The 27018-nt window shown below is 38.6% G+C and overlaps 1 protein-coding gene across 17 annotated transcripts in view; it reads left to right on the top strand.

Annotated features, from left to right (window-relative positions):
* The window catches only part of PKP4 (plakophilin 4), a 258317-nt gene that overhangs the window by 132556 nt on the left and 98743 nt on the right, over positions 1 to 27018 (top strand). For 15 of the 17 annotated variants that reach the window (NM_001191491.1, XM_024998423.2, XM_024998419.2 and 12 more), the window contains one exon: positions 413 to 525. In NM_001191491.1, coding sequence (NP_001178420.1) covers positions 413 to 525 — 113 coding nt within the window. Of the gene's footprint in view, positions 1 to 412; positions 526 to 10663; positions 10900 to 27018 lie in introns of all 17 variants that reach the window. The other 2 variants (XM_059891458.1, XM_059891463.1) reach the window with 1 other exon arrangement.

Genomic DNA, 27018 nt, shown 5'->3' with positions numbered 1-27018 from the left:
GAGCTAACATACAGTATGAGAGATGAAAATATTAGCTGTTGAGGATGAGGAGATTATTTATATTGGTTGGTGTGCCTCTAATGTAAGGACTCTGCAACCCTTACATTACATCCCTGTGGCATAAGTACTATTTGAAGACCTCAATTAGAACCAAAGGAAAAAAAGGCCAAATAAGGATTTATGTAATTTCAGTTCAAACAGATTGAAATTCTAGTGCCTTTAAGTTTGTTTGTAAGAGTTCAAATCAGTAGGTTGTTTAGGCCCACAATTCCATCCAAAACCCTGCTCTCGTAAGACCGCACTATAGTGTTATGTTTGGGCATGTTCCTGTGTTTCTTGTGACATACATGAGTTCATGTATCTGCCTGAGCAACCCGGTGCTTTATGTTCCTTTTATTTCCTTGAATCACAGGAGCTTCAGTTTCAGCGACTCACCCGAGAACTGGAGGTGGAAAGGCAGATTGTTGCCAGTCAGCTAGAAAGATGTAGGCTGGGAGCAGAATCACCAAGCATCGCCAGCACCAGGTACAGGGCCAATGGCTCTATCTTTTTTTTTTTTTTTTTTTAGTTTGCAAGCTTATTTTTTTTAATAGAAATTTATTTATTTTAATTGGAGGCTAATTACCTTACAATATTGTATTGGTTTTGTCATACATCAACATGAATCTTCCGTGGGTGTACACGTACTCAGGGCTGGTGCACTGGGATGACCCAGAGGGATGGTATGGGGAGAGAGGTGGGAGGGGTGTTCAGGATGGGGAACACGTGTACACCCATGGCTCTTTTTAAATGCCTTTATCTTCTTAACCGCCTTCAAGTCACGGGCCACATTAATTGTCCTAGATGCAGCAGATGATGCTTTTAGTGTTGTCACTGTTAACTTGTCTTCCTAAAATTGATACCACCAATGTCAATTTATTCTAATTTTGAGAAACCTCTTGCAATATTGATTATCCTTCGGTTTTGTACTTGAAGTGTTTTATACGGCACTGGTACGATTCTCTAACAAAAGCCACTAAGCTGCCTTTAGAAATTTGATTTATTATATGTAGACAAAGTTAATGAATGGTTTTAACAATTAATTGCTAATTATTTGGTAAAGCTAATTGATTTTGGAAACCTGATATTGGTTTTTTGTTTTTTTTCCTTTTTAACTAAGAAGTATTTCCAAGTAATAGCATTTAGCTAGCTTTGAAAAATGCCTTCAATTTACCTTGAGTTTTCTAGAACTCTGTAAAAATACTATATGAAATGATTACTATTTGAAATAATTGTATATTCAAATCAGCACAAAACGAGTTTATTACTGGACCAAAAAAACATTTAATCACAAGTATTGTTTTATATTTAAATAACTTGTTACGCTATTTTAAAACATCATTAGAATATGAATTACTGCCACAACTCCAACTGGTGAATCACTGTTTATCCAATCTGTGGGTTTCTTTCTTAGTATTTACATATTCCAAGAAAGCCTACTATGCAATACTTCTGTTGCTTGCATTTTTAAGCTTAGTTTGTTTATTTCTAAGTAGGTGTGTGCCCGTAGTAACTTGTCTCTCAGTTGTTTCTAACATCATATTTGTTGTACTTCTCAGTATCTCCTATTATTCATAGCCAAAAAATCCTACTTGGTGAGTAGAATGCTGTTTGTAGCTGATTGCTATCCATTTAAAATTACTAGACAGATAAATTGTATTCTCATGAATTTTTTCATCTTTGATCCTTAACAGTTATGCACATACGTATGTTTAGTACATCATGAAGCATGCAAATAAAGAAAACTTTAAACAAAGATATCAAATAATGTGAACATTTTAAAAACATCAGTTTTTTTAAGATGAGAAATTATAAGCAAGGTATAAAATTATAAGTCAAAAATTTCTAACATATAACTCAATTAGATAATTTATTAAGAAAGTTAAAATTGTCAAAACAAAAATTTGTTTTAATTTTACCCAGTTTTTTTTTTAAGGTTATCTGTATCTTCAGCACAAAAAAGAGCAGTTCACAAGCTCAATAATGTAGTGTTGAACATTTCCAAAAAGTATGAACCAACAGATTTTTTTCAAATATAATTTATACTATTAGAAAAATTAAATCAATATTTAAAGAATTCAGTTAAGATGTTTATTCTGACAATTTAGACAACAAAAATGAACATAAAAGTTTCTCAGTAAGCTCCTAGAAATACTTGATATTCAATAATATAGGTCAATAACTAGAAGAAATAGTAAAGGAGCAAAGAAAATCCTCAGGTTCTAGAAATACAGAACCAGAAGCCAGGGTCACGAGTATTTGAGCTGCCAGTGCAGGAGGCCTGGGCATAGTCAAGCCCCCAGCAAAGCACTAGAGTCTTAGGTTTAATACTCCTTTAGGGACCAAAGAGTGAGGCCTTGTGTGCTTGTGGTGGTACACTTGAACTTAGAAACATAAGCCATGGGCCTCAAATGCACTCTTGGACAACCCCAGGGCTGTACCCCATGTGAATTTAGAGTCCAAATGTAACCATATGCATTGTTTAAGAATCTCCAGCTGAGAAACTAACATCACCAAAGATGAGCTCACAATCAGATAATTAAAAACTCAAGTAAAAAAAAAAAACTCAACCATGAGAAGAATCAGCAGGCCAGAGAGTAGGACTTAAAACTAAGAACTTAATATCACAGGAGAAAGTCTGACAGGTATGTACAGGAAGACAAATACAAATGCTTACTATATCATTTGGAAAAGTAAAAACTTAGAATCAGGATAGATATGGGAAATAAACTGTGAATCAGTTCAGTTCAGTTCAGTCGCTCAGTTGTCTCTGACTCTTTGCGACCCCATGAATCGCAGCACATCAGGCCTCCCTATCCATCACCAACTCCTGGAGTTCACCCAAACTCATGTGCATTGAGTCGGTGATGCCATCCAGCAATCTCATCCTCTGGCGTCCCCTTCTCCTCCTGCCCCCAATCCCTCCCAGCATCAGGGTCTTTTCCAGTGAATCAACTCTTCACGTGAGGTGGCCAAAGTATTGGAGTTTCAGCATCAGCATCAGTCCTTCCAATGAACACCCAGGACTGGTCTCCTTTAGGATGGACTGGTTGGATCTCCTTGCAGTCCAAGGAACTCTCAAGAGTCTTCTCCAGCACTACAGTTCAGAAGCATCAGTTCTTCGGTGCTCAGCTTTCTTCACAGTCCAACTCTCACATCCATACATGACCACTGGAAAAACCATAGCCTTGATTAGACGGACCTTTGTTGGCAAAGTAATATCTCTGCTTTTTAATATGCTGTCTGGGTTGGTCATAACTTTCCTTCCAAGGAATAAGCATTTTTTAATTTCATGGCTGCAGTCATCATCTGCAGTGATTTTGGAGCCCCCAAAAATAAAGTCTGACACTGTTTCCACTGTTTCCCCATCTATTTGCTATGAAGTGATGGGACCAGATGACATGATGTTAGTTTTCTGAATGTTGAGCTTTAAGCCAACTTTTTCACTCTCCTCTTTCACTTTCATCAAGAGGCTTTTTAGTTCCTCTTCACTTTCTTCCATAAGGCTGGTGTCATCTGCATATCTGAGGTTATTGGTATTTCTCCCGGCAATCTTGATTCCAGCTTGTGCTTCTTCCAGCCCAGTGTTTCTCATGATGTACTCTGCATATAAGTTAAATAAGCAGGGTGACAATATACAGCCTTGACGTACTCCTTTTCCTATTTGGAACCAGTCTGTTGTTCATACAGGTTTCTCAAGAGGCAGGTCAAGTGGTCTGGTATTCCCATCTCTTTCAGAATTTCCCACAGTTTATTGTGATCCACACAGTCAAAGGCTTTGGCATAGTCAATAAAGCAGAAATAGATGTTTTTCTGGAACTCTCTTGCTTTTTCGATGATCCAGCGGATGTGGGCAATTTGATCTCTGGTTCCTCTGCCTTTTCTAAAATCAGCTTGAGCTGTGGAAATTCACTGTGAGTAAGTAAACTCAAGAGCCATTAAAATGAAATAACTACATGTGTCAACATGGACATATTTGCAAAACAGACTTTTGAGTGAAAACTACAAGTTACAAAAGAATAGATATGAGGTTATCCTTATGAACATTTAAAAATATATGTGATACTGAATTTAAATAGTGTTTAGTATTGTTTATACTTCAGTGCATCTCTAGTAGAATTATAAAAAATATTTCTGGATGATACCAATTTAAGATAGTGGTACCTCTAGGGAAGAAAGGGAAGGAGGGAACTATTAGGAATTCAGCTTTAGCCAAATCTGTAACATTTTATTCAAGATTGCCATCTGAAATAAACATAACAAAAATATTAATATTGGTTATACAAGGGGATTATTGGTACATGCCTGGTGATTAGATACTTTTCTGTACTAAAAGTTTTAAAAGATGAACTAAATTTAGGGTTATATAGTTTGAATTAGGTTATTCCACAAGTTTGTTAGAAATTGGTTAGTAAAATCATGTGGGTGGTTTGTGGCTTTGTGTCTGATTCTCAGTGCCCAGCTTGGTGCCTGGCATGGCACTGGAGCTCAGCCGGAGAATGTGGGTGAATGAGTGGGTCCTGCAGAAATGGGAGCCTGGCTGACCCAAGAAAGAGGGAAAGTATGCACAGATGTGTGTGCCACACTGCGGTATTGGAGGCCCCCAAGGCACGGTAGTGCTAGGATGTGCTAGCCTTGGGGCTTTTGAGATTGGAAGAGTAAAGCTGGCCTTTGATTCTGGAGCACTGGGAACCCGTGAAGATGAGTGTCACCTTCCATTAGGTCTGTAAAGTAGACATGTTGAAACACGTTGTAGTTGGAGGCAGTTGTTCTGATAGTGTAGGGTGAGGTCAGAATGAAGAGAGGCCAGGCAGCAGGACAGGAATCTGTTATGGAACCTTAGGGGTTGAGAAGAAAGTGGGTTTCTTTATTCTGTGAATTCTTCTTGGAATGATAACTGACTCACTTTGATTGTCCTGGTCCCATCTCAGTTGGATTCTTATGTATTCTTGATATCCCCAACTAAGTGCTAATCAACTCTTACAGCCTTTCCCATATTTCTCCAGGGAAGTCACCTCTTCATCTAAACTCATAACTGTTCCTCTGTGCATGTATTAGCCTCCTATGAGGTGGTAAGGCCCACCCCAGCCCCCACCCCCACAGCCCTGGCCCCTGCTAAGTGTTCATTGAATGAATCATGTTATTTAATGAAGCTCAGTTTGGTGTAAGTTCCTCAGGTAAGCATGCTTTACTGTTGGTCAGTTACTTGATATTCTCGCCTTCTCATATCTGCGTTTTCACACCTTTCAGTGTGCTTTTTGGTGGACCTTTAGGAAGACTATTGATGCAGTTACTTTGCCCAGGTTTAACACTGGCAAGAGCCATTGAGAAAATAGTGTCAGTGAAGGGAGATAGGCTTTTACTGTATCACTTGAGAGATCCCCCTTTTGTCTGCCAATCCCCACCAACAGTCTCAGAAGCAGAATCTAAAGATAAAGAAAATAGCTCTCAGACCCAAACCCCCTTTCCTTTCAGCCATTTCTGATTTGCTCGAAGGACCTTAAAAGTGCCATCACTGCTTCCAGCCAGGAAGCTTCCTTTCAGGATTCAGGTCCTTCTTACTTGGAAGTGAGGAGGATGGAGTCTTTCAACAGGGTAGAGGATTTGAAAACCAGTTCTCTTCCACATTGTTTGATTTAGATCCTGTGTCAGAGATTGTAAGGTGATCTGTAAGATTTTATTTTTCCAAGTCCAGATATGATCTAACAGGGTAACAAAAAGCATACTTTACTTTTTCAGTTGTCTGAAGTTCTTGCCATATTGGCCTCACCAGGTGAACAAGGAGGAGGCAGTGGCAGGAGGGCCTATCGAACGAGTGAGTGAGTATAAGTTGCTCAGTCGTGTCTGACTCTTTGCGACCCTATGGACTATAGTCCATGCAATTCTCCAGGCCAGGATACTGGAGTGGGTAGCCTTTCCTTTCTCCAGGGTATCTTCCGAACCCAGGGATCGAACCCAGGTCTCCTGCATTGCAGGTGGATTCTTTACCAGCTGAGCCACAAGGGAAGTCCAAGAATACTGGAGTGGGTAGCCTATCCCTTCTCCAGTGGGTCTTCCCGACCCAGGAATCGAACCGGGGTCTCCTGTATTACAGGTGGATTCTTTACCAACTGAGCTATGAGGGAAGCCCCACCTATTGAATAAATGACTCTAATATTGTGCTCAATAATATACTGTGGAGCCCTCTCCCACATGGCTGTAAAGACAAGCAATTTGGTTTCCTCACATATGTAGTACCAAAGATGAATTTTGAACCCTGCCATGAGGTGTCTCCATTTTATAGTAGGGAAACTGGACCTTTGCATGCATGTGGTTATTTAGGAAGTGTCCTAAAAAGTGAGATAGCTGCCTTTGGCAGTTCTCTTGCAATATGCCTTGCTGAGAACGTTTGAAAACTCTTAATTATTATCGATGACTAGGTTTTCTATTAATGACTGTTTGGAAGTAGTAGTCTTCTAAACTAGGTAGTAATAAAAATGCCCGTTTGCAATACGACTTTTCATTTGTTTTATTTACTACAAAAAAACATTAGTAACACTAGTAGTAACATCAGCAATATCAATATACAATCATCCTTAATCTGGAATTAATGGTACTTATATCCGAAGATGATATATCAGACCAAAAATAATCACTGCAAATTGAGAAATCTTGAAGGGGAGATACAGGGTTAGTTAATAGAGAAGTTAGAGACTTTCTGCCTTTGCACGAAGTATGCTATAGTTACCTGTGTATGTACCAGTTATCTATTTTAATATTAGGCTACAGAATTGTAAGCAAATTATACCTTTTCTGCATTTATAGTGAGTATAATATAGTTATTTATATATTTAATTTTTTTCCTCACTTAAAGTGGGCCTTGGAATCAGTTAATAGAGAAGATAGCAATTTTCCACATTTGTTTTGCATATACTACAGTTATCTATGTATCCAGCATTTCACCTTATAGAAAGTAGGCTGTGGAATCTGTTTATTTCTGCATTTGTAGTGAGTACGATATAGTTATCTATGTACTACTCAATATTTTACCTCTCTATGTATTTGACACGTTTGAAAAATTCAAAAACCAACAGTGGATGAGGGAATTAGGGCAAAGATAAAAATTAGGAAAATAAGATGAAGGAAAGGTTAAAATAGTATACAAAATGTTTCTTATTAAAAAAAAAAAATGTTTCTTATTAGTATACCATGCACTGGCTCAAAGTAAAGAGCCACTTTGACTCTGTCCTGGTTGCCAGGCTAAAGAAAGAAACGTCAATGAATTACGTGATTTAGAGTGTCTGGAAGATAAGCACAAACCCGGTTGCTCAGGAGGATTTACTGTCCCTGGGGCTGAGACTTGAGAGGATTCTCTTGTGTGCCACTATTAGACCTCTGCACGATGAGGCAGGCAGCATGCCTGGTATTTCCTCTCTGAATTACAATACAGTATCAGGCTCATTGGGTTCTCCCTTTGGTTGCTAAAGAGTTTATGAATGGATAGGGAAGCAACTTAGCTAAAGTAATTCTCCAAGAGATCGATTCTGTCACTCCAGTTTGGTTGGGGAATGATATTAAGCCTATGTAGATGGAGGGGTCAATTTCAGGTCTCCATGCAGGCAGCCTGCCATGGTGATGTTCTGTCTGCAGAGCCTCTTGGAGTCGTGGGTGGCCTTGGGTTCCAAGGTGTGAGAGGTCCGCGTTGCAGATCACTGTGCAGGTGCGTGGTGCTCGTGCCTTAGCAACAGAAGTGGTCCTCAGGGAAGGCTGAGGTATGTACAGCTCATCTCAGGAGAATCTCAGAGCACAGGCACCTCAGAGGAAAATAATGCCCTTTAAAAGTTCTGCTTCCCATGGGCTGAGCAACCACCTTCAAATCCAAATTTCCATGAATGTAGGATTTATTCTTTTTCTCTTTGCAGTATCATCAGTAGGGTGTTTTTCTCACCTCAGCTGATTTAGCGAGGGAACTTAGACTTACTCTGCCTACGTACACTTCCAAGGGCATAGAAGGGGACAAGGGTGTCCAAAGCTACATTCTTTTTAACTGACTGTGGAGTTACTTAGTTTGTAAAGTTCAAGAAAATATAAAGAGAAAAATCCTTAATTTTATCATTCATAGATAACCACTTTTTTAGATCAAGTTTACTGAAGTATAATTTACTTACAGTAAAATTTACCCTTGGTAGCATATGGTTCTATGGTTTTGGGCAATTTGTCGTTTAGTTGCATAACCACCATCATGATCAATATATAAAATGTTAACCATTCAAAAGAGGCATCCACTTCTAAAAATTCGCTGCATTTCATTCTCTTCAAGAAAAGTTTGAGATAGTTCCCTCCAGCTAACTTTTGTCTTATTCCCAGAGCCCCACTTTAATATGCCACTTCTAAGTCTCAGTGGCTCCCACCAGCCTGAGGAGTTGTCAGGGAGACAAGTACTTGGAGCTGTACCCAAAGGATGCTAATTTAGCAGTGGTTAGAGATGACTACAGCCTTGCCATGGCAAGCTGCACTCGGGGTAGAGGACTTGGAACTACTGCAAGGTACATGCAGCCTTCCAGTATTCAGGTTATGGTCTGTATTGCATGTTTTATCCAAGCAGGGAAATTAGACTAGTGGTCAGCTTACTGGGTAACAAAATTGTGAAAGGAGAAGAAAATATAGTTCAAAATGAAAAGTCAGTAAATATAAATATGATCTCACAATTCAAGAAATTATCTCTGAGATTTTATAGTACACAATTCCAAAACTATTTCTAATAGTAGGCTTAGAATCTTAGCAATGCCCAGAAATAGAAATTTCACTTCTCATTTACTTCTTGATAAAGGAGAAAGTTTATTTCTTTGGGACACGTTGGTTCCACACATTTTACCTTCTAAGTAAATCGTAGCTTGCCTACTCCTTAAGATGAAGCACTAAATTTTCATTTATATTGAAGTCAAAAAGTGCATATTTTATTAATTGTGGAAAATACTAATGACAACTTTTGAAATTAAAGCTTAGTTTAAAATTGTTGCTTTGATTTTATTTTTTTTGCACATTGTTTTAAAATTTGTTTATGCCAGTTGGATACAGTTGGCTCCTTTGCGTTCTCTGTCCTTTAACTGGCTGTCGTTGGTATTGGGAAGTTACTCTAAACCCTGAAAAAACTCATGTCCATATCTATCAACTGAATGAAGGGGGAAATGGGTGGCATTATTGAAATTAAAAAACTTCCCTCTCATCCTAAGATTATCTCTCCCTTTTGAGTTGGGTAAAGCTTTGCTAGAATAGAATTCTTTATGGTTTCAAAAAGGTCATACAATCTTGACAAATAGTCTTCTTACCACCATTTAGGAAAAGGACTCTGTTATTTTTTAGTGAAAAGATTTGATTCCCCACTGCCATTCAAACTTTTTTTTAATACTTTATAGGATAGTGCCCATCAGGCTTCTATTGATACTATTAAAAATTCTAAAAATGCCTTAGGGCTGACAGTCGCAGAAAAGGCTCTTTCATGGGTCAGGTCTTTTCTTCAGCAAGTATTTTTAGTCATTGTGAAATATACTTGCTCAATTGGAGAGTCTTTGAAAAGACTGAATGCTTATGCGTTGACAGCTTATTACTTATTTAATGTACCACTTGAGGAAGATGCTTGATAAAGTTTTGTCCCTTTGACCTTGAGTACTCTTACCAGCCAAAACCTGGATTTTTTATAATAGTAATTTTATTGAGATATATTTCATGTATCATAAACTTGATTCTTTTAATTGTATGAACGCCTTCACTAATTTTTAGTATATTCACAGAGCTGTGCAGTCATCACCACTGTCTAATTTAAGAACATTTTCACCATTCTGAAAAGAAACCCGCTACCCATTAGCACACTTCCCTGGTGGCTCGATGGTAAAGAATATGCCTGCAGTGTGGGGCACACAGGTTCGATCCCTGGGTTGAGAAGATCCCCTGGAGAAGGGAATGGCAATCTACTCTGGTATTCTTGCCTGACGAATCCTATGGACAGAAGCCTGGCAGGCTACAGTCCATGGGATCCCAAAGAATCAGACACGACTGAGTGACTTACACACGCACACTTATTAACACTCCTTCCCTATTCTTCCTTCCCCCTACCCCTAGGAACCAATAATCTATTTTCTGTCTCTATGGGTTTGCCTATTCTGGACGTTTCCTATATAGCCTTTTGTAACTGGCTTCTTTCACTTACCATGGTAATTTCAAGGTTCATCCATGTTTTAAATATCAGTTCTTTATCCCTTTTTATCTCCAAATAATATTTTACTATATGGATATACCATATGTACATATTTGGGTTACAAGCTGGATTTAGAAAAGGCAGAGGAACCAGAGATCAACTTGCCAACATCTGGTGGGTCATAGAAAAAGCAAGGAAATTCCAAAAAGAAACATTGATTTCTGCTGTATTGACTATACTAAAGCCTTTGAGTATGTGGATCACAACAAACTGGAAAATGCTTAAAGAAATGGGAATACCAAACCACATTACCTGTCTTCCTGAGAAACCTGTATACAGGTCAAGAAGCAGCGGTTAGAATGTGACATAGGGCAACAGACTGGTTCAAAATTGGGAAAAGAGTACATTAAAGCTGTATATTGTCACCTTGCTTTTTTAACTTCTATACAGAGTATATCATGCAAAATCCTGAGCTGGATGACTCACAAGCTAGAATCAAGATTGCCAAGAAAAATATCAACAGCCTCAGATATACAAATAACAGATGAATACTCCTTAATGGCAGAAAGTGAAGAGGAACTAAAGACCCTCTTGATGAAGGTGAAAGAGGAGACTGAAAAAGCGGACGTAAAACTCAACATTCAAAAACCAAGATCATGGCATCAGGTCCCATCAGTTCAGTTCAGGTTAGTTCAGTCATGCCCGACTCTTTGTGACCCCATAGACTGCAGCATGCCAGGCTTCCCTGTCTATCGCCAACTCCCAGAGCCTACTCAGACTCATGTGCATCATGTCGGTGATGCCATCCAACCATCTCATCCTCTGTCATCCCCTTCTCCTCCCATCTTCAATCTTTCCCAGCATCAGGGTCTTTTCCAATGAGTTGGTTCTTCGCATCAGGTGGCCCAAGTATTGGAGTTTCATCTTCAGCATCAGTCCGTCCAATGAATATTCAGTTCCCATCACTTCATGGCAAACAGATGGAAAAAAAATGGAAACAGTGACAGATTTTATTTTCTTGGGTTCCAAAATCACTGTAGATGATGACTACAGCCACAAAATTAAAAGATGCTTGCCCCTTGATAGAAAAGCTATGACAAACCTGGACAGCATATTAAAAAGCAGAGACATCACTTTGCCAGCAAAGGTCCATATAGTCAAAGCTATGATTTTTCCAGTAGTTGAGGCTGGATGTGAGAGTTGGACTGTAAAGAACGCTAAGCACTGAAGAATTGATGGTTTTGAACTGTGGTGCTGGAGATGACTCTTGAGAGTCCCTTGGACAGTAAGAGAGCAAGCCAGTGAATCCTAAAGAAAATCAGTCCTGATGATTCATTGGAAGGACTGATGCTGAAGCTGAAGCTCCAATACTTTGGCCACTTGAACTCTTTGGAAAAGACTCTGATGCTGGGAAAGAGAAGAAGGGGATGACAGAGGGATTGATATGGTTGGATGGCATCATCAACTCAATGGACACGAGTTTGAACAAACTCAGGGAGATAGTGAAGGACAGGGAAGTCTGGCATGCTTGTCCATGAGGTTGCAAAGAGTCAGACACGACTTAGTGACTGAACAACAACATGGATATACTACATTTTGTTTATTCTTTTATCACCTAATGGGTTTTTTTGATTGTTTCCAGGCTTTTTAGCAACTGAGAATAATGCTATGTCTCAGATTTTAGGAGGAGAACATCCCAAGGGTTCTGCTCCCGGCATTCTTTCTTTGGCATCAGGAAGAGACACAGAGTAGTCAAGATTCCCCTCTGAGCCTCTCTGTCTAAGCCTCTATCTGAGCCTCTCCTAATCCCTCCAGAGGACTTGCCTGCTTTTCTCTCTCCTTTGCTCTGTTATGGTAAACCATTGTATGTTGCTGAGTTAACTGAGTTAGTTTTAAGTGTGTAGTATGTAAGCTGTTTGAGAGTTCTCTGACACTCATCAATCAGCATGTAGTTCACCATATTTTCTTTCTTCGCCTTGTGTTTGGTCACTGGTGACCCTTAATGGTCAAACAAACAAAAGCTCTCTATGTTGACTTAAAATTCAGACTAAATGAAGAATAAACTATTTGATATTTGAATGTAATTATCAGAAACCCTCTTCGGGATCACTATAGTGAATATTTAATAAATGGATGCTCTTGTGAACAAATTTAGTAACGGGATATGTTTATGATTCAACTCTCCTGTGTTAACATAGTAAAAGATACAAATGAGTTTGTGGCTGACTACAGCTCTATATAAGCCCTTTTCTGGAGCAAATTACTCAAGCACAGTTCTTTCAAAAGGCCTTTTAATTGATACTTCACAATGCCATTGAGATCACAAGCCAGTTTCATCTGGAATATACAGATCCAAGTGGCAACTATCTCTGTACATTTGAATTAAACTCCATAAACTAAGTCTTATGTAGGGTATATGGAGAAGGAAATGGCAACCCCCTCCAGTATTCTTGCCTAGAGAATCCCATGGACAGAGGAGCCTGGTAGACTGCTGTCCATAGGGTCGCACAGAGTCGGACACGACTCAGGTGACTTAGCATAGCATGTAGGGCATGAGTTCAAGGTACTTCAACCACTGTTCCATTAAGATGACCTATTTTAATCTAAGAAACGTGACCATATAGAATTTGGATTTTAAGCCAAGTAATAGTATCATAAATATTAGAATCTTTTATGGACCTGAAACATTAAACAACAAAATGCTGTAATCATAGTGAATAAATATTTGAAAATGAATTAGTTATTGCTTAAACTGAGCATTTTAAAATGTTAAGATGGTGATATGGTTAGAAGGAGCCACAAAAAGAGATCAAGTTTATAGCTGGCATCAAAGTTTCAGATTAAGACTATTTTAATACATTTGGTTAAATACAGAAGCAGCCCAGGTGTATCAACTTTCCTAATTAATGAAGAGGAAAATACTTTTCAAAATTCAGAAGTCCATGTGTCTAAAATATAGGTACCATTCCATTATTTAATTATCTATTAAAGAACTAATTTAATTAAAATAACATCATTTCATTTTCTGTAATTTTTCATAGTTCATTTCTATAATTACAATTCCTAAAATAGGTAACAGTGATGAATTATTGAATCAATATAAGAATTATATTACTAGCCCCCACTCTTAGTCATTAGGTTTTTTGAAACCATGTGTATATATTGATTAGTTATAAAGTAATTTAAATAGCTGTATAGTGTATGCTGCTGCTGCTGCTAAGTTGCTTCAGTTGTATCCAACTCTGTGTGACTCCATAGACGGTAGCCCACCAGGCTCTCCCGTCCCTAGGTTTCTCCAGGCAATAACACTGGAGTGGGTTGCCATTTCCTTCTCCAATGCATGAAAGTGAAAAGTGAAAGTGAAGTCACTCAGTCGTATCCAACCCTCATCGACCCCATGGACTGCAGCCTTCCAGGCTCCTCCATCCATGGGATTTTCCAGGCACGAGTACTGGAGTGGGGTGCCATTGCCAGGATGCTTTTTGGAAAGATTTACTGCCTTATAGGAATTAATATAATAATTACTTTAATTCTGTATTTTCTTATTAGTTTGCATTTTTTAATCTTTATCTTGAGAGATATGAAAAATACTAAAAATTACAGAGAATGATATGACAAAAATTCAGGTACATTCCAGAATTGAAAGCATTGATAATTCATCATTTTAGCTTTTTATATAAAAAATATCCTGAACATCAAATTCAAGACCTCCTTGTCCCATTCTCCCTTCCCAATAGGTATTAACTAAGACACAGTCTTCCTCTGTGAACTTTTATATAATATACGTTCATCATATACACCCATGGCCTGTTTTGTGTGCTTTTTTGTTGACATACACATATGATATACTCTGTGTGTGATTCATCTTGATTACTCCGTGTTTGAGATCTATCTATTCATATTGATATATGTAGATCCGGTTTATTTAACTGCTATTATTTATTTATGTCACAGGATATTAAACTCTCCTTTCCCCTATTGAAGAACATTTATGTTACAGTTTTAAGTGTTTTAAGTAATGCAGTAGTGAACATTTGGAGACATATCTCCTGTTTTACATATATGAGGTTCTAAAAAAGGCATCATTAGAAGTAGAATACTTGGGACATAATGAATGCATGTTTTCCATTTTTCTAGATCTTGCTGAATTGCTTTCTCAGGTTACCACAACAAATGCACCCTCTCAAGCAGTATGTGAAAAAGTTCCAGGTTCCCCCTCCTTCTCTCTCTTTTTTTTATCTTTTTTAGCCAACATTTGGTATTAGGCATGCTCAATCTAATATTTTCTCATTTTACTTTGCATTTTCTTGATGGGTGGTAGGGTTAAGTATCTTTTCACATCCTTTTGATAATATTTGCATTTCCTCTTCTATTCATATCCTTTGTCTATTTTTCTAATGAGGAATTTGGTTTATTCTTTTCATTTCTATCATTAGTCTTACTGAGCTGGAGTAACTCTGGGATATACATCTAAAATAGTATAGGCCTTGGTACACTACAACATAAAGAATACCATATTAATCTGTTTTTAGAATATAAATCCTTAGTGTTATGACTAGTATGGAGGAGAAACCACCCTCTATATGTGATATATAAAAATGGATCCCAAATTCTCCAAATCTACCCAAACAGATGATACTAACATTCCTTTCTCTTTCTATATTTCCTTTAGTGATTGCATTTGTTTTCTTCTGCAAATGCTTATGATGTCCTCTCTAAATTCATTCAATAAATAGTATGCCTTTGCTTTATCACAGAGATACAAAATACAGAAGCCTGGAATTTCAACTCTAATAGGAGGGACCATTGTGTGTAATTAATTAGCCATATGACAGAGCAACTTAGAAGCATGAAATATATGTCTATATTATATTATTTTTAATTTTTGAAGAGTGCTATGTTGATCAAATTACGTTGCCCTGTCTCTTTGCAGGGAGGCCTTACTTTGGTGTTTTTGATTCTCATATCTTTAAGTAAAATTACTTTTTGGAATTATATTAGAGGGAAGAGAGCCATAGCCATTGAGCACCTATGATATATGATATATCATGTATGATATAGTAAACATTTTTGCTAGTTAATGTTTTATACTCATTATCTGCTTATTGTTCAAGGGTTTCTGTTTTGGTTTGTTTTTGTTTGCTTTGGTTTTTATTATTATTGTAATAACATACAATTACAATAATGTTAACCTGATTTTAACATTAAGATATTTTCTCTTAAAGATAATGTTATTCTATTGGTTTTCCACCGTGCTGTCAAGAATTAGTTACTACCACTGTTTTGTCTCTTCTTCACAGAAACTTTGAATTGGCTGCTATTTCTATTCTTGGTTGGTCATAGGCATGTTACAAGAAGTCATGTAAATATTATTTCAAAGATTCTGTAAACAATCTTGAGAAAAGTTGCCACTAATGTACTCTCTGCGGTTCATTTGGTGGGGAGGGGGGCAGTTTACCATGCTTTCATCTAATCCTTTTACTCTCCATGATGAGCTAAAGGAAGGTTGGTATTAAGTTCACATTCTCATTATCATTGGCAGGTTAAGGACACAGCAGAGAAAGACTGATGTGTGTGATGTGATGTTTCCTTAGTCCTTCAGAGACGAACTACTGTATACGTTGTAGCCAATGATGTATAGAAAAGGAAATTGGAAATGTGATTATCCACCTAAAAGTGAGAGCCATTCATTAGTGCATTTTCAGCAATTAATCAGCTTGCCATAAAAATGAACATGGCATGTCTGCCAAGGGCAGGGAGAAACAACTGACAAGTTTGCCAGACTTTGTAGTGACTAAATTGTTATTATAGCTATCCTCCCTGAGGCTTCACAATCTATTTAATAACAAATCAATCTAATCTGTTTCTTGCATAGATTTTTCTGCTCTGCTGTTGTGTTACTCTCCAATTAAATAGGGAGAAAAGCACTCTAAAACTGAAGAGAAAGAAAGCCTGTGGGCTACAGATTTTCATAGCTAAAAAAATCTTACACTAAACAATTATGCATTTTAACCACTGTCACATAGTTTAGACACAGCATTGGTTTGCGTTATTGGATTGCTTAGAGGCCAGGGAAGAATGTCTTTAGGGTGTGTGTGTGTATTTATTTCTTTTAGCCTTTTATTTTTTTTTTCAAAGAAAAATAGCAGCCAGTTATTCTAGGATCTTATGATCTGTTGTTTCTGCTTCAGAACACATCAGTTAAAGGTTGATCTATACCCAGCTTTAGTTACATTATCAATAAAGAGGCTATTTGAACCACAGAGAAAAGTCAAGCAAAATTATCAACCGTCATCTAAGAACTGGTGTTTTGGAAGTACAAAATACAGATTTGTATCTATTTCCTGAGCAGCATTAGCAAAATACTTTTCAGTAAAGACTTATTTAGAAGTAGTAAGTAAAGCACTTTTGTATTCCTTATGAACGTAAATACAAAGGTAGAAACTACTATTGACTCGAGTAGTACATTAAAGTCTAAAAGTTAAAATCTTGGCTGAGGTTTTTTTGCAGCCACTAACAAAACAGTGTATCTTCATCAGTGATCATCAGTGACTGGCTAAAATCATTAACTGAAAATTGATGAGAAACTTTGCAATAAATGGATCAGGCTGACAGCGCCTGAACTCATTGATCTTATGTTCTACAAAGCAGAACACAGACGGAACTCTTGGCCTTCTGATGAGAGGCAATGAGAAGTACATACCATTACCTGTGACATATTCTTGCCCTCAGATTTCTCAGTTATCTGGATTTAAGTACCAATTCATAGGAAATTGGAGACAGATTAACAGTAAATGACACTGTGCTGATGTGTTAGTTAGATCCAGTTGGGAATTTTGCATAGCAAATGAAATCAGTTGAAACAGAAGAAAAAGTAAGAGAGAGGGCGAAATTTTGCATGAAAGGAAATTTTTAGAGACATAGCAACCAAATACAATGTGTGGACCTTGATTTGGTGTTGGTTCAGTCAACGGTTTTTTAAAAAATTCAAACAGGGACTTTGAATACACTGACTAGATACTTGTTGATGTGAAGAATTTTACTGGTGATTTTTTATGTATGATAATGTTATTGTGGTTATGATCTTTCTAAAGTCTCTGTGTTTAAGGACTTCTCTGGTGGTCCAGTGCTTAAGATTTCACCTTCCAAGGCAGGGGGTGTGAGTTTGATCCCTGATCATGGCACTAAGGTCCCACATGTCTCGTGGCCAAAAAAACGAAACATAAGACAGAAGCAATATTGTTTGAATAAAGACTTTCTGAAAAATGGTTCACATCAAAGAGAAATCTTATAAAAAGTCTATATTTAAAGATACATCTAAAGTAATAAGATATCTGAGGCTTGGTTCAAAGTAATCTAGTAATGCAGAGAAAATAGTGAGTAAGGGAATAGGTGAAAAGTGTTGAGCACATGTTCCCTTTTATTTGTTGAAGCTGGGTGATGAAATCTATAGAGGCTTCATTATACTGTTTTCTTTTATATATACATATATATGTGTGTGTTTTAAATGTTGTATAACAAAAAGCTTAAATGTTTAGTGATCCAACTCTTAATTTTCTTTTCTTTTTTAAAAATATTTCTTTGCACTGGGTCTCTGTTGTGGCACACTGACTAAAATTATGGTTAAAACTTTCTTTCATTTTTATAAAGCTAGAAAGGTCATATTTCTCAAAATCTGAGTGATGGATGCTTTCTTTAATAGTTTAAATGCAGAGTATTTATTAAAATTAAATTAGATTATGCATCAGCACAGTATGTTCCACCATACTCTGTAATGCATTTTGCATCAATCACATTGGCTCATTGTGGCATGAATGGGAAAGGGAGCAAAGAGGAGAAAGAAAGTTAAAACAGACCAACTGCTTCCTCTTTCAATTTCCTCTTTTCATTTATATTTCTTAAAAGAAGAATGCTGGATATTAAAACTACGAATTTAACAGTCATGTCCAGCCACTTGACCATTTGCCATGGAGGGTGCCTGAGCAGTGTTTTTGGCTCACCCATTATATATCAAGAATTCTGGTTGAATGGACTTTACTTTCCATTTTCATTATAGTCATTCCTTTTCATTCCTTCTAACAGGCTTTTTTTTTTTTCCTATTTCATTCCTCCATTCAGTAGTTTGGAAACCCTGCACACTTATGTTGGGGGATAATAGAGAAGAAAAGGAAACAGGGTAATTATGTAAGGGAATGTGGGACAAATTAGGGATCCGTGAGAGCTTTCAGGGGAGTTTTAAAGCATTCTATTACAACTTTGCTAGACTCCTAAGTCTCACTACCTAGAAACCTAGCATGAATGAAAGTCACTCAGTCATGTCCAACTCTTTGTGACCCCGTGGACTATACAGTCCATGAAATTCTCCAGGCTAGCATACCGGAGTGCGTAGCCTTTCCCTTCTCCAGGGAATCTTCCCAACCCAGGGATAAAACCCAGGTCTCCTGCATTGTGGGCAGATATTCTTTACCAGCTGAGCAACAAGGGAAGCCCAAGAATACTGGAGTGGCTAGTCTATTTCTTATCTAGCAGATCTTCCCAACCTAGGAATCGAACCAGTGTCTCCTGCATTGCAGGCAGATTCTTTACCAACTGAGCTATCAGGGATATGCTCTGCCAAATGTTGACTGGGCAGTTATTGATGATGCAGGGCCTGTACTCTACCCCACAGGAGGACTCAAAACAGCTATTTATGGTGCTTGTCCATGAATTGAGGGCTGAAAATGCTCTTATATTATGTATTTTTACAATCTTAATGAAAATAAAGTTTCCTCAGACATTCAAGAAACTTGACTGGTTAAAAAAAAATTAATTAAAATCTTCTGGGTAGTAAGTGGCTAGAAAGTGAATATCATTCTTTAGATATGGCAGAAAGTGAAGAGGAACTAAAAAGCCTCTTGATGAAAGTGAAAGTGGAGAGTGAAAAAGTTGGCTTAAAGCTCAACATTCAGAAAACGAAGATCATGGCATCCGGTCCCATCACTTCATGGGAAATAGATGGGGAAACAGTGGAAACAGTGTCAGACTTTATTTTTTTGGGCTCCAGAATCACTGCAGATGGTGACTGCAGCCATGAAATTAAAAGACGCTTACTCCTTGGAAAAAAAGTTATGACCAACCTAGATAGCATATTGAAAAGCAGAGACGTTACTTTGCCAACAAAGGTCCATCTAGTCAAGGCTATGGTTTTTCCTGTGGTCATGTATGGATGTGAGAGTTGGACTGTGAAGAAGGCTGAGTGCCAAAGAATTGATGCTTTTGAACTGTGGTGTTGGAGAAGACTCTTGAGAGTCCCTTGGACTGCAAGGAGATCCAACCAGTCCATTCTGAAGGAGATCAGCCCTGGGATTTCTTTGGAAGGACTGATGCTAAAGCTGAAACTCCAGTACTTTGGCCACCTCATGTGAAGAGTTGACTCATTGGAAAAGACTCTGATGCTGGGAGGGATTGGGGGCAGGAGGAGAAGGGGATGACAGAGGATGAGATGGCTGGATGGCATCACTGACTTGATGGACATGAGTTTGAGTGAACTCCAGGAGTTGATGATGGACAGGGAGGCTTGGCGTGCTGTGATTCGTGGGGTCGCAAAGAGTCGGACACGACTGAGCGACTGAACTGAACTAAACTGAACTGAGACACATACTAAATTTGATGATGTCTGTACATGAGATCAAAGAATTTATGTGAATATATCATTTGCTTTTGAATGCCAGAACAGGATAAATACGTCAGTACATGTTTAATAAGACATTTAGGTTATGATATCTTAAAGTTACTTTTAAGTGAATTTTTATATAGGGTTTTCAAAGTATTTTATATCCTAAATAATATTCAAAATGAAATTATAGGCTTTATAATGAGGAATTTTAAGGGTTCAGGATGCCGGCCAGTAGCTCTCTTACTGCAGGTCTCTACACCTTAGTCCACATTAACTATGTGCTCCACCTCCTGTAGAGCAAGGGGTAAAAACAGGACCCTTGCTGTGTTCCATACCAGTGCTAGCTTTATTTTGAAATGTAAGATTTGAATTGTCTTACATTTTTCTAAAAGAGTTTATTTGTGTGTGTGTGTGTGTGTGTTAATCTTAAATTTTAAAAAATCTTTTCCCTTTCTGTTTGTTTGCCTTTGGAAGAATGGAAAAGAACACAAATGAGGGAGACAGTAACATTTTGTAGACCTCAACACAAATAATTCACAGCAGCTCATCTATTCTGAGGCTTGACCCTTTGCCTAAATATAAATAGCATCCTACATTATGGCAGAATACTTAGGAAAGAGAGTTTGGTGTTGTGTTTAGTCATTTTACTATTTTCATCTCAGTTTCTTTCATTCTTTCAAATGTCAGCTGAAATGTTAGAAAACCTTTCTATTCTGATTTCTGCTTTTATGATTGAAACACTAGTTGTGGGATGGGCTTAACCAGAAGTCATGCTTCCTGTATAATTTATGGAGATACCAGAGGGAACCGTTTGTCTCATTTCTGTCTAGTACTACATTCTTTTTGATCTTCCCCTTCCCCTGAGTCCTCTGGATCTTTTATTCATAGATTCAAAGTACTAACACAAAATGCTTTTGTCAAATAATATTTATCTTCTAAAATGTGTGTTCACCTTCAGTCCCCATGAAAGTTACTTGAATTGTTTAAATGGCTAATCTGATATTTCCTGTTCCTTTAATGTGTTTTTACTGTGCACCAACTACATAGTTTTCTCTTTCAGAGACTCACTGTAATATTATTTATTTTTTGTATTACCCTTTCCTGGAATGTATTTCAGACAGGTGTTATAAGGGTCCAAAATATGGTGAAGTGGCATGAGAGAAGAGTGGAAGAAAGAATTGAGTAAACAAGGGTGAGAACTACATAGAGCCAGTATGAGATCAAGAACATTCACCCCCGTGTTCAGTTGTGCGTTTTACTCAAAATGAGCAGCCTGTGGAAAACAGGACTGCACTTTTATCCCAGCCCTTGCTGTTCCTCATGATCTTTTGAAGACTGACGTTTTAAAAGCACGTTCTGAGAGCGAGGCCAGTTTTTTCAGGCGAGGTGTCACCGAGCAGGAGGAAGAATATGGGTCAGACTGTAAGCCTTCGACCCTTCCCATCCTCCATAAAGCAGCGTGCCTGCCTTCCTGCGGCCATCTTGCCCGTGCCTGCAGTTGGCCACCCAGGTGACTGTGACGTGTGAGTGCGGGTTGCTGGGCAGAAATCCATCGCCAGGCAGGGAGGGGAACGCGGGGTTTGTGTCATGTTGCCCGTCGGTCAGGAACAGCTGTATCCTATGTGAAGGATATCATTTTAAATTCCAGGGCCTTTTCTTTTTAATCCTAGGTGTTACCCTCAGACATACAGATAATTATGAAAAGAAATCCTTTGCCCTGTCTCATTTTTTTATTCCTTGCTTAGTTCAAATTATAGGCATATACCATTTTCAGGGGCAATTTAGAACCGTAACACATAAAAATAATAATAAACTACAAGTAAGAGCATGTTGTCATGGTTTCACTTTTCTTTTTTTAAGATAATTTTATTTATTTATTTTTGGCTGTGCTGGGTCTTGGTTGCTGTGTGGGCTTTTCTCTAGTTGTAGCGAGTGGAGGCTACTTTTGGTTGTGGTGTGCGGGCTTCTCATTGTGATGGCTTCTCTTGCTGCAGACCAGGGACACTGGGAGTGCAGGCTTTGCAGCACATAGGCTCAGTAGTTGTAGCTCCCATGCCCTAGAGCATAGGCTTAATAGTTGTGGTGAATGGGCTCAGTTGCTCCATAGATAGCATATGGGATCCCCCTGGACCAGGGATTGAACCTGTGTCTGCTGCATTGGCAGATGGATTCTTTACCATTGAGCCACCAGGGAAGGCCTCATTTCAGGTTTTTTGACTGCTGGTATCAAGTGGTCCTTTGGTAGGAAGAAGTAAATCAGTCTCCATCCAATAGAAAATTTTCTAGGGTCTGATAACACAATAAAGAAATCATGAATTTGAAGGAAGAACTTTTGGTTTTGGTTTGTTGAGATTGATTGTGAATAGGCAATAAGTAAATTTGGAAGAGGCTCCCAAAATTGTAGTATCACTGCTGAGATATCTTTATTATCTAAAGGCTAATGATTTGTTATTCTAGGATCCTTAGAACCCCTTCAGTTCAGTCTCTCAGTCGTGTCCGACTCTTTGCGACCCATGAATCGCAGCACGCCAGGCCTCCCTGTCCATCACCAACTCCCGGAGTTCACCCAGACTCACGTCCATTGAGTCAGTGATGCCATCCAGCCATCTCATCCTCTGCCATCCCCTTCTCCTCCTGCCCCCAATCCCTCCCAGCATCAGAGTCTTTTCCAATGAGTCAACTCTTCACATGAGGTGGCCAAAGTACTGGAGTTTCAGCTTTAGCATCAGTCCTTCCAAAGAAATCCCAAGGCTGATCTCCTTCAGAATGGACTGGTTGGATCTCCTTGCAGTCCAAGGGACTCTCAAGAGTCTTCTCCAACACCACAGTTCAAAAGCATCAATTCTTTGGCGCTCAGCCTTCTTCACAGTCCAACTCTCACATCCACACATGACCACAGGAAAAACCATAGCCTTGACTAGACAGACCTTTGTTGGCAAAGTAATGTCTCTGCTTTTCAATATGCTATCTAGGTTGGTCATAAGTTTTTTTCCAAGGAGTAAGCGTCTTTTAATTTCATGGCTGCAGTCACCATCTGCAGTGATTTTGGAGCCCAGAAAAATAAAGTCTGACATTAACGGTGAGTTGCGATAGCTGTCTGCCTCCCAGCTCCCCTCCTCTGCTTCAGCAGGCAAAGCAGTTCACCTTCATTGTCTACGTACTGGTCTTCCTGTCTTCAATTTATTGAAATAGCCTAGTGGAAAAATAGCCATGCACACCTGTCTTGGGAAGAATAGTCATGATGTGTTATTTAATTTTGTCTTACTGCTCTAGTTCAGGCATGAAAACAAAAGGTAGATCTCTGTTTAATGTAAGGTATTTATTTCCTAGTTAATTCTTATCTAACTAAAAGCAAGAGATGAGGTATATTTCGCAAACTTAAACAATACTAGTTAAAACCTATCAGTTACCTGCTGGTAGGTGGTATGAGTTCTTGGAACATCAGAAGATGTTTCATGATATTAGAGAGCCCTTTGATTCCATCAGGAGAAGGCAATGGCACCCCACTCCAGTACTCTTGCCTGGAAAATCCCATGGATGGAGGAGCCTGGTAGGCTGCAGTCCATGGGGTCACTAAGAGTCCGGCACAACTGAGCGACTTCACTCTCACTTTTCACTTTCTTGCATTGGAGAAAGAAATGGCAATGCATTCCGGTGTTCTTGCCTCGAGAATCCCAGGGACAGGGGTGCCTGGTGGGCTGCCATCTATGGGGTTGCACAGAGTCGGACACGACTGAAGAGACTTAGCAGCAGCAGCAGCAGTAGTTATTTTGCCAGATTCTGGCAGAGAAAATCCTAGGTGCATAATAGGAAATCTGGAGTTACCTGGGAACTCTGGAGTCCCACTTTCATATTTAAGAAGATTCTGAAGCAGTTTATTAAAAAGCAATTTGTAATGCCTAGAGGATAGCAAGGTATTTGTTGTTATTGTTCAGTTTCTTAGTCATGTACAACTCTTTGCAACCCCATGGACTGCAGCACACCAGGCTTCCCTGTCCTTCACTATCTCTGAGAGTTTGCTCAAACTCATGCCCATTGAGTCGATGATGGCATCCAACCATCTCATTTTCTGTTGCCCCTTTCTCCTCCTGCCCTCAGTCTTTCCCAGCATCTGGGTCTTTTCCAAAGAGTCGGCTCTTTGCATCACATGGCCAAAGATTTGGAGCTTCAGCTTCAGCATCAGTCCTTCCAATGAATATTCAGGGTTAATGTCTTTTAAGATTGACTGTTTTGATCTCTTTACTGTCCAAGGGACTTAGAAGAGGCTTCTGCAGCACTACCATTTGAAAGCATCAATTCTTCAGTGCGCAGCCTTTTTTATGGTCCAACTCTCACATCTCTACATGACTACTGTAATTTCAGTGTAAATTGCCTAAGATAAAGAGGCAAACCGACCTTTCATCTTTTAACTGAGAGAAATAAACCTTGGAATCAAGTAAAAAGTAGACTTGTAAATATTAGAGCAATGAATTACAAAGGTAATTACAACAAACCAATAATGAGTTGCCAAAATTTTTCTCAAAATGGATTTAGTATCCAGAACACCTACACATTTGCTAATGGAATAACTTCAGTTAGTAATGAAATGGTAGAGAATGAGAAAAATGCATTTTGGAATTTATTCCAGCTACTGAGATTTCATCTCAGTGAACATGAAGTGGTTCTTGAATTCAGGAGTTAACATGTACAGAAAATACAGAACTTTTTTATAATTGAACTTTAGTTGTGTACCTGTGCACAGAATTATACAAAAAAAAATCTTCATGACCTAGATAACCACAATGGTGTGATCACTCACCAAGAGCCAGACCTCCTGAGATGCAAAGTCAGGTAGGCCTTAGGAAGCATCACTATGAACAAAGCTAGTGGAGGTAATGGAATTCCAGATGAGCTATTTCATATACTAAAAGATGATGCTGTGAAAGTGCTGCACTCAATATACAGCAAATTTGGAAACCTCAGCAGCCACAAGGCTGGAAAACGTCAGTTTTCATTCCAGTCCCAAAGAAAAGCAATAATAATGTTCAAACTACCACACAATTGCACTCATCTCACACACTAGCAAAGTAATGCTCAAAATTCTCCAAGCCAGGCTTCAACAGTGCATGAACTGTGGACTTAACAGATGGAAATTCAAGCTGGATTTAGAAAAGACAGAGGAGCCAGAGATCAAATTGCCAACATCTGCTGGATCATAGAAAAAGCATGAGAGTTCCAGAAAAACATCTACTTTTGCTTTATTGATTATGCCAAGCCTTTGAATGTGTGGATCACAACAAATTGTGAAAAATTCTTCAGGAGATGGGAATACCAGACCACCTGACTTGCTTCCTGAGAAATCTGTATGCAGGTCAAGAAGCAACAGAACTGAACATGGAACAACAGACTGGTTCCAAATTGGGAAAAGATTACGTCAAGGCTGTATATTGTCACCCTGCTTATTTAACTTATATGCAGGATACATCATGCAAAATGCGGGGCTGGAAGAAGCACAAGCTGGAATCAAGATTGCCGGGGGAAATATCAATAACCTCAGATACGCAGATGATATCAACCTTATGGCAGAAAGCAAAGAAGAACTAAAGAGCCTCTTGATGAAAGTGAAAGGAGAGAGAAAAAATTGGCTTAAAAACCAACATTCAGAAAACGAAGATCATGGCATCCAGTCCCATCACTTCATGGCAAATAGATGGGGAAACAGAGATTTTATTTGGGGGGCTCCAAAATCACTGCAGATGGTGATTGCAGCCATGAAATTAAAAGACACTTGCTCCTTGGAAGGAAAGCTATGTCCAACCTAGGGGGCATAATAAAAAGCAGAGACATTACTTTGCCAGCAAAGGTCCGTCTAGTCAAAGCTATGGTTTTTCCAGTAGTCATGTATGGATATGAGAGTTGGACTATAAAGAAAGCTGAGCACCGAAGATTGATGCTTTTGAACTGTGGTGTTGGAGAAGACTCTTGAGAGTCCCTTGGACTGCAAGGAGATCCAACCAGTCCATCCTACAGGAGATCAGTCCTGGGTGTTCATTGGAAGGACTGATGTTGAAGCTGAAACTCCAAGACTTTGGCCACCTGATGCAAAAAACTGACTCTTTTGAAAACACCCTGATGCTGGGAAAGATTGAAGGTGAGAGGAGAAGGGGATGACAGAGGATGAGATGGCTGGATGGCACCACGGGCTCAATGGACATGTGTTTGAGTAAGCTCCAGGAATTGCTGATGGACAAGGAAGCCTGGCATGCTGCAGTCCATGGGGTCGCAGAGAGTCAGAAAAGACTGAGTGACTGAACTGAACTGAATCATTGTAGTAATTTACAATGTTTAAAGGTTATAGTCCATTTATAGTCATTATAACATACTACCTATATTCCCTGTGTTGCACAATATACCCTCCTAGCCTATTTATTTTCTACACAGTCTGTGCCTCTCACCCCTCCCCCTGTTTTGGTATTCCCCTCACCACTCTCCCTACTGGTACCCACTAGTTCGTTGTGTGTATCTGTGAATCCGTTTCCATTTTGTTATATTTACTAGTCTGTGTTATTTTTTAGATTTCACATATTAGTGATATCATAGTTTTTACTTTCTCTGACACATTTCACTTAGGATTGTACCCTCCAAGTCTATCCATGTTGCTGAAAATGGCAGAATTTCCTTTTTATGGCTGATTAATATTCTGGGGTGTGTATATGTGTGTGTACACACACAGCATCTTCTGTCTACTCATCTGTCAGTGGATGCTCAGGTTGCTTCCATATCTTGGCAATTATAAAGAATGCTGCTATGAACATTGGGGATAAATATATCTTTTAGAATTAGTGATTTTTGTTATTTGGATATATACCCAGGAGTAAATTGCTGGGTCATATGGTGGTTCTATTTTTTTTCGTTTTTCTTGAAAAACTTTGACAGTGTTTTGCACAGTGGGTGTACTAATTTACATTCACACCAACAATGAACAGAGTTCCTTTTTTTCCACATCTACACCAATGTTTGGTATTTATATCCTTTACTTTGTCAACAAAGATCTGTGTAGTCAAGGCTATGGTTTTTCCAGTAGTCATGTGTGGATGTGAGAGTTGGACTATAAAGAAAGCTGAGTGCAGAAGAATTGATGCTTTTGAACTGTGGTGTTGGAGAAGACTCT

The sequence above is a fragment of the Bos taurus genome, chromosome 2 (genome assembly GCF_002263795.3).
Source record: "Bos taurus isolate L1 Dominette 01449 registration number 42190680 breed Hereford chromosome 2, ARS-UCD2.0, whole genome shotgun sequence".
Lineage (NCBI taxonomy): Eukaryota > Metazoa > Chordata > Mammalia > Artiodactyla > Bovidae > Bos > Bos taurus.
Note: the sequence above shows the minus strand (reverse complement) of the source record. Positions and strands in the feature narration are given on the sequence as shown.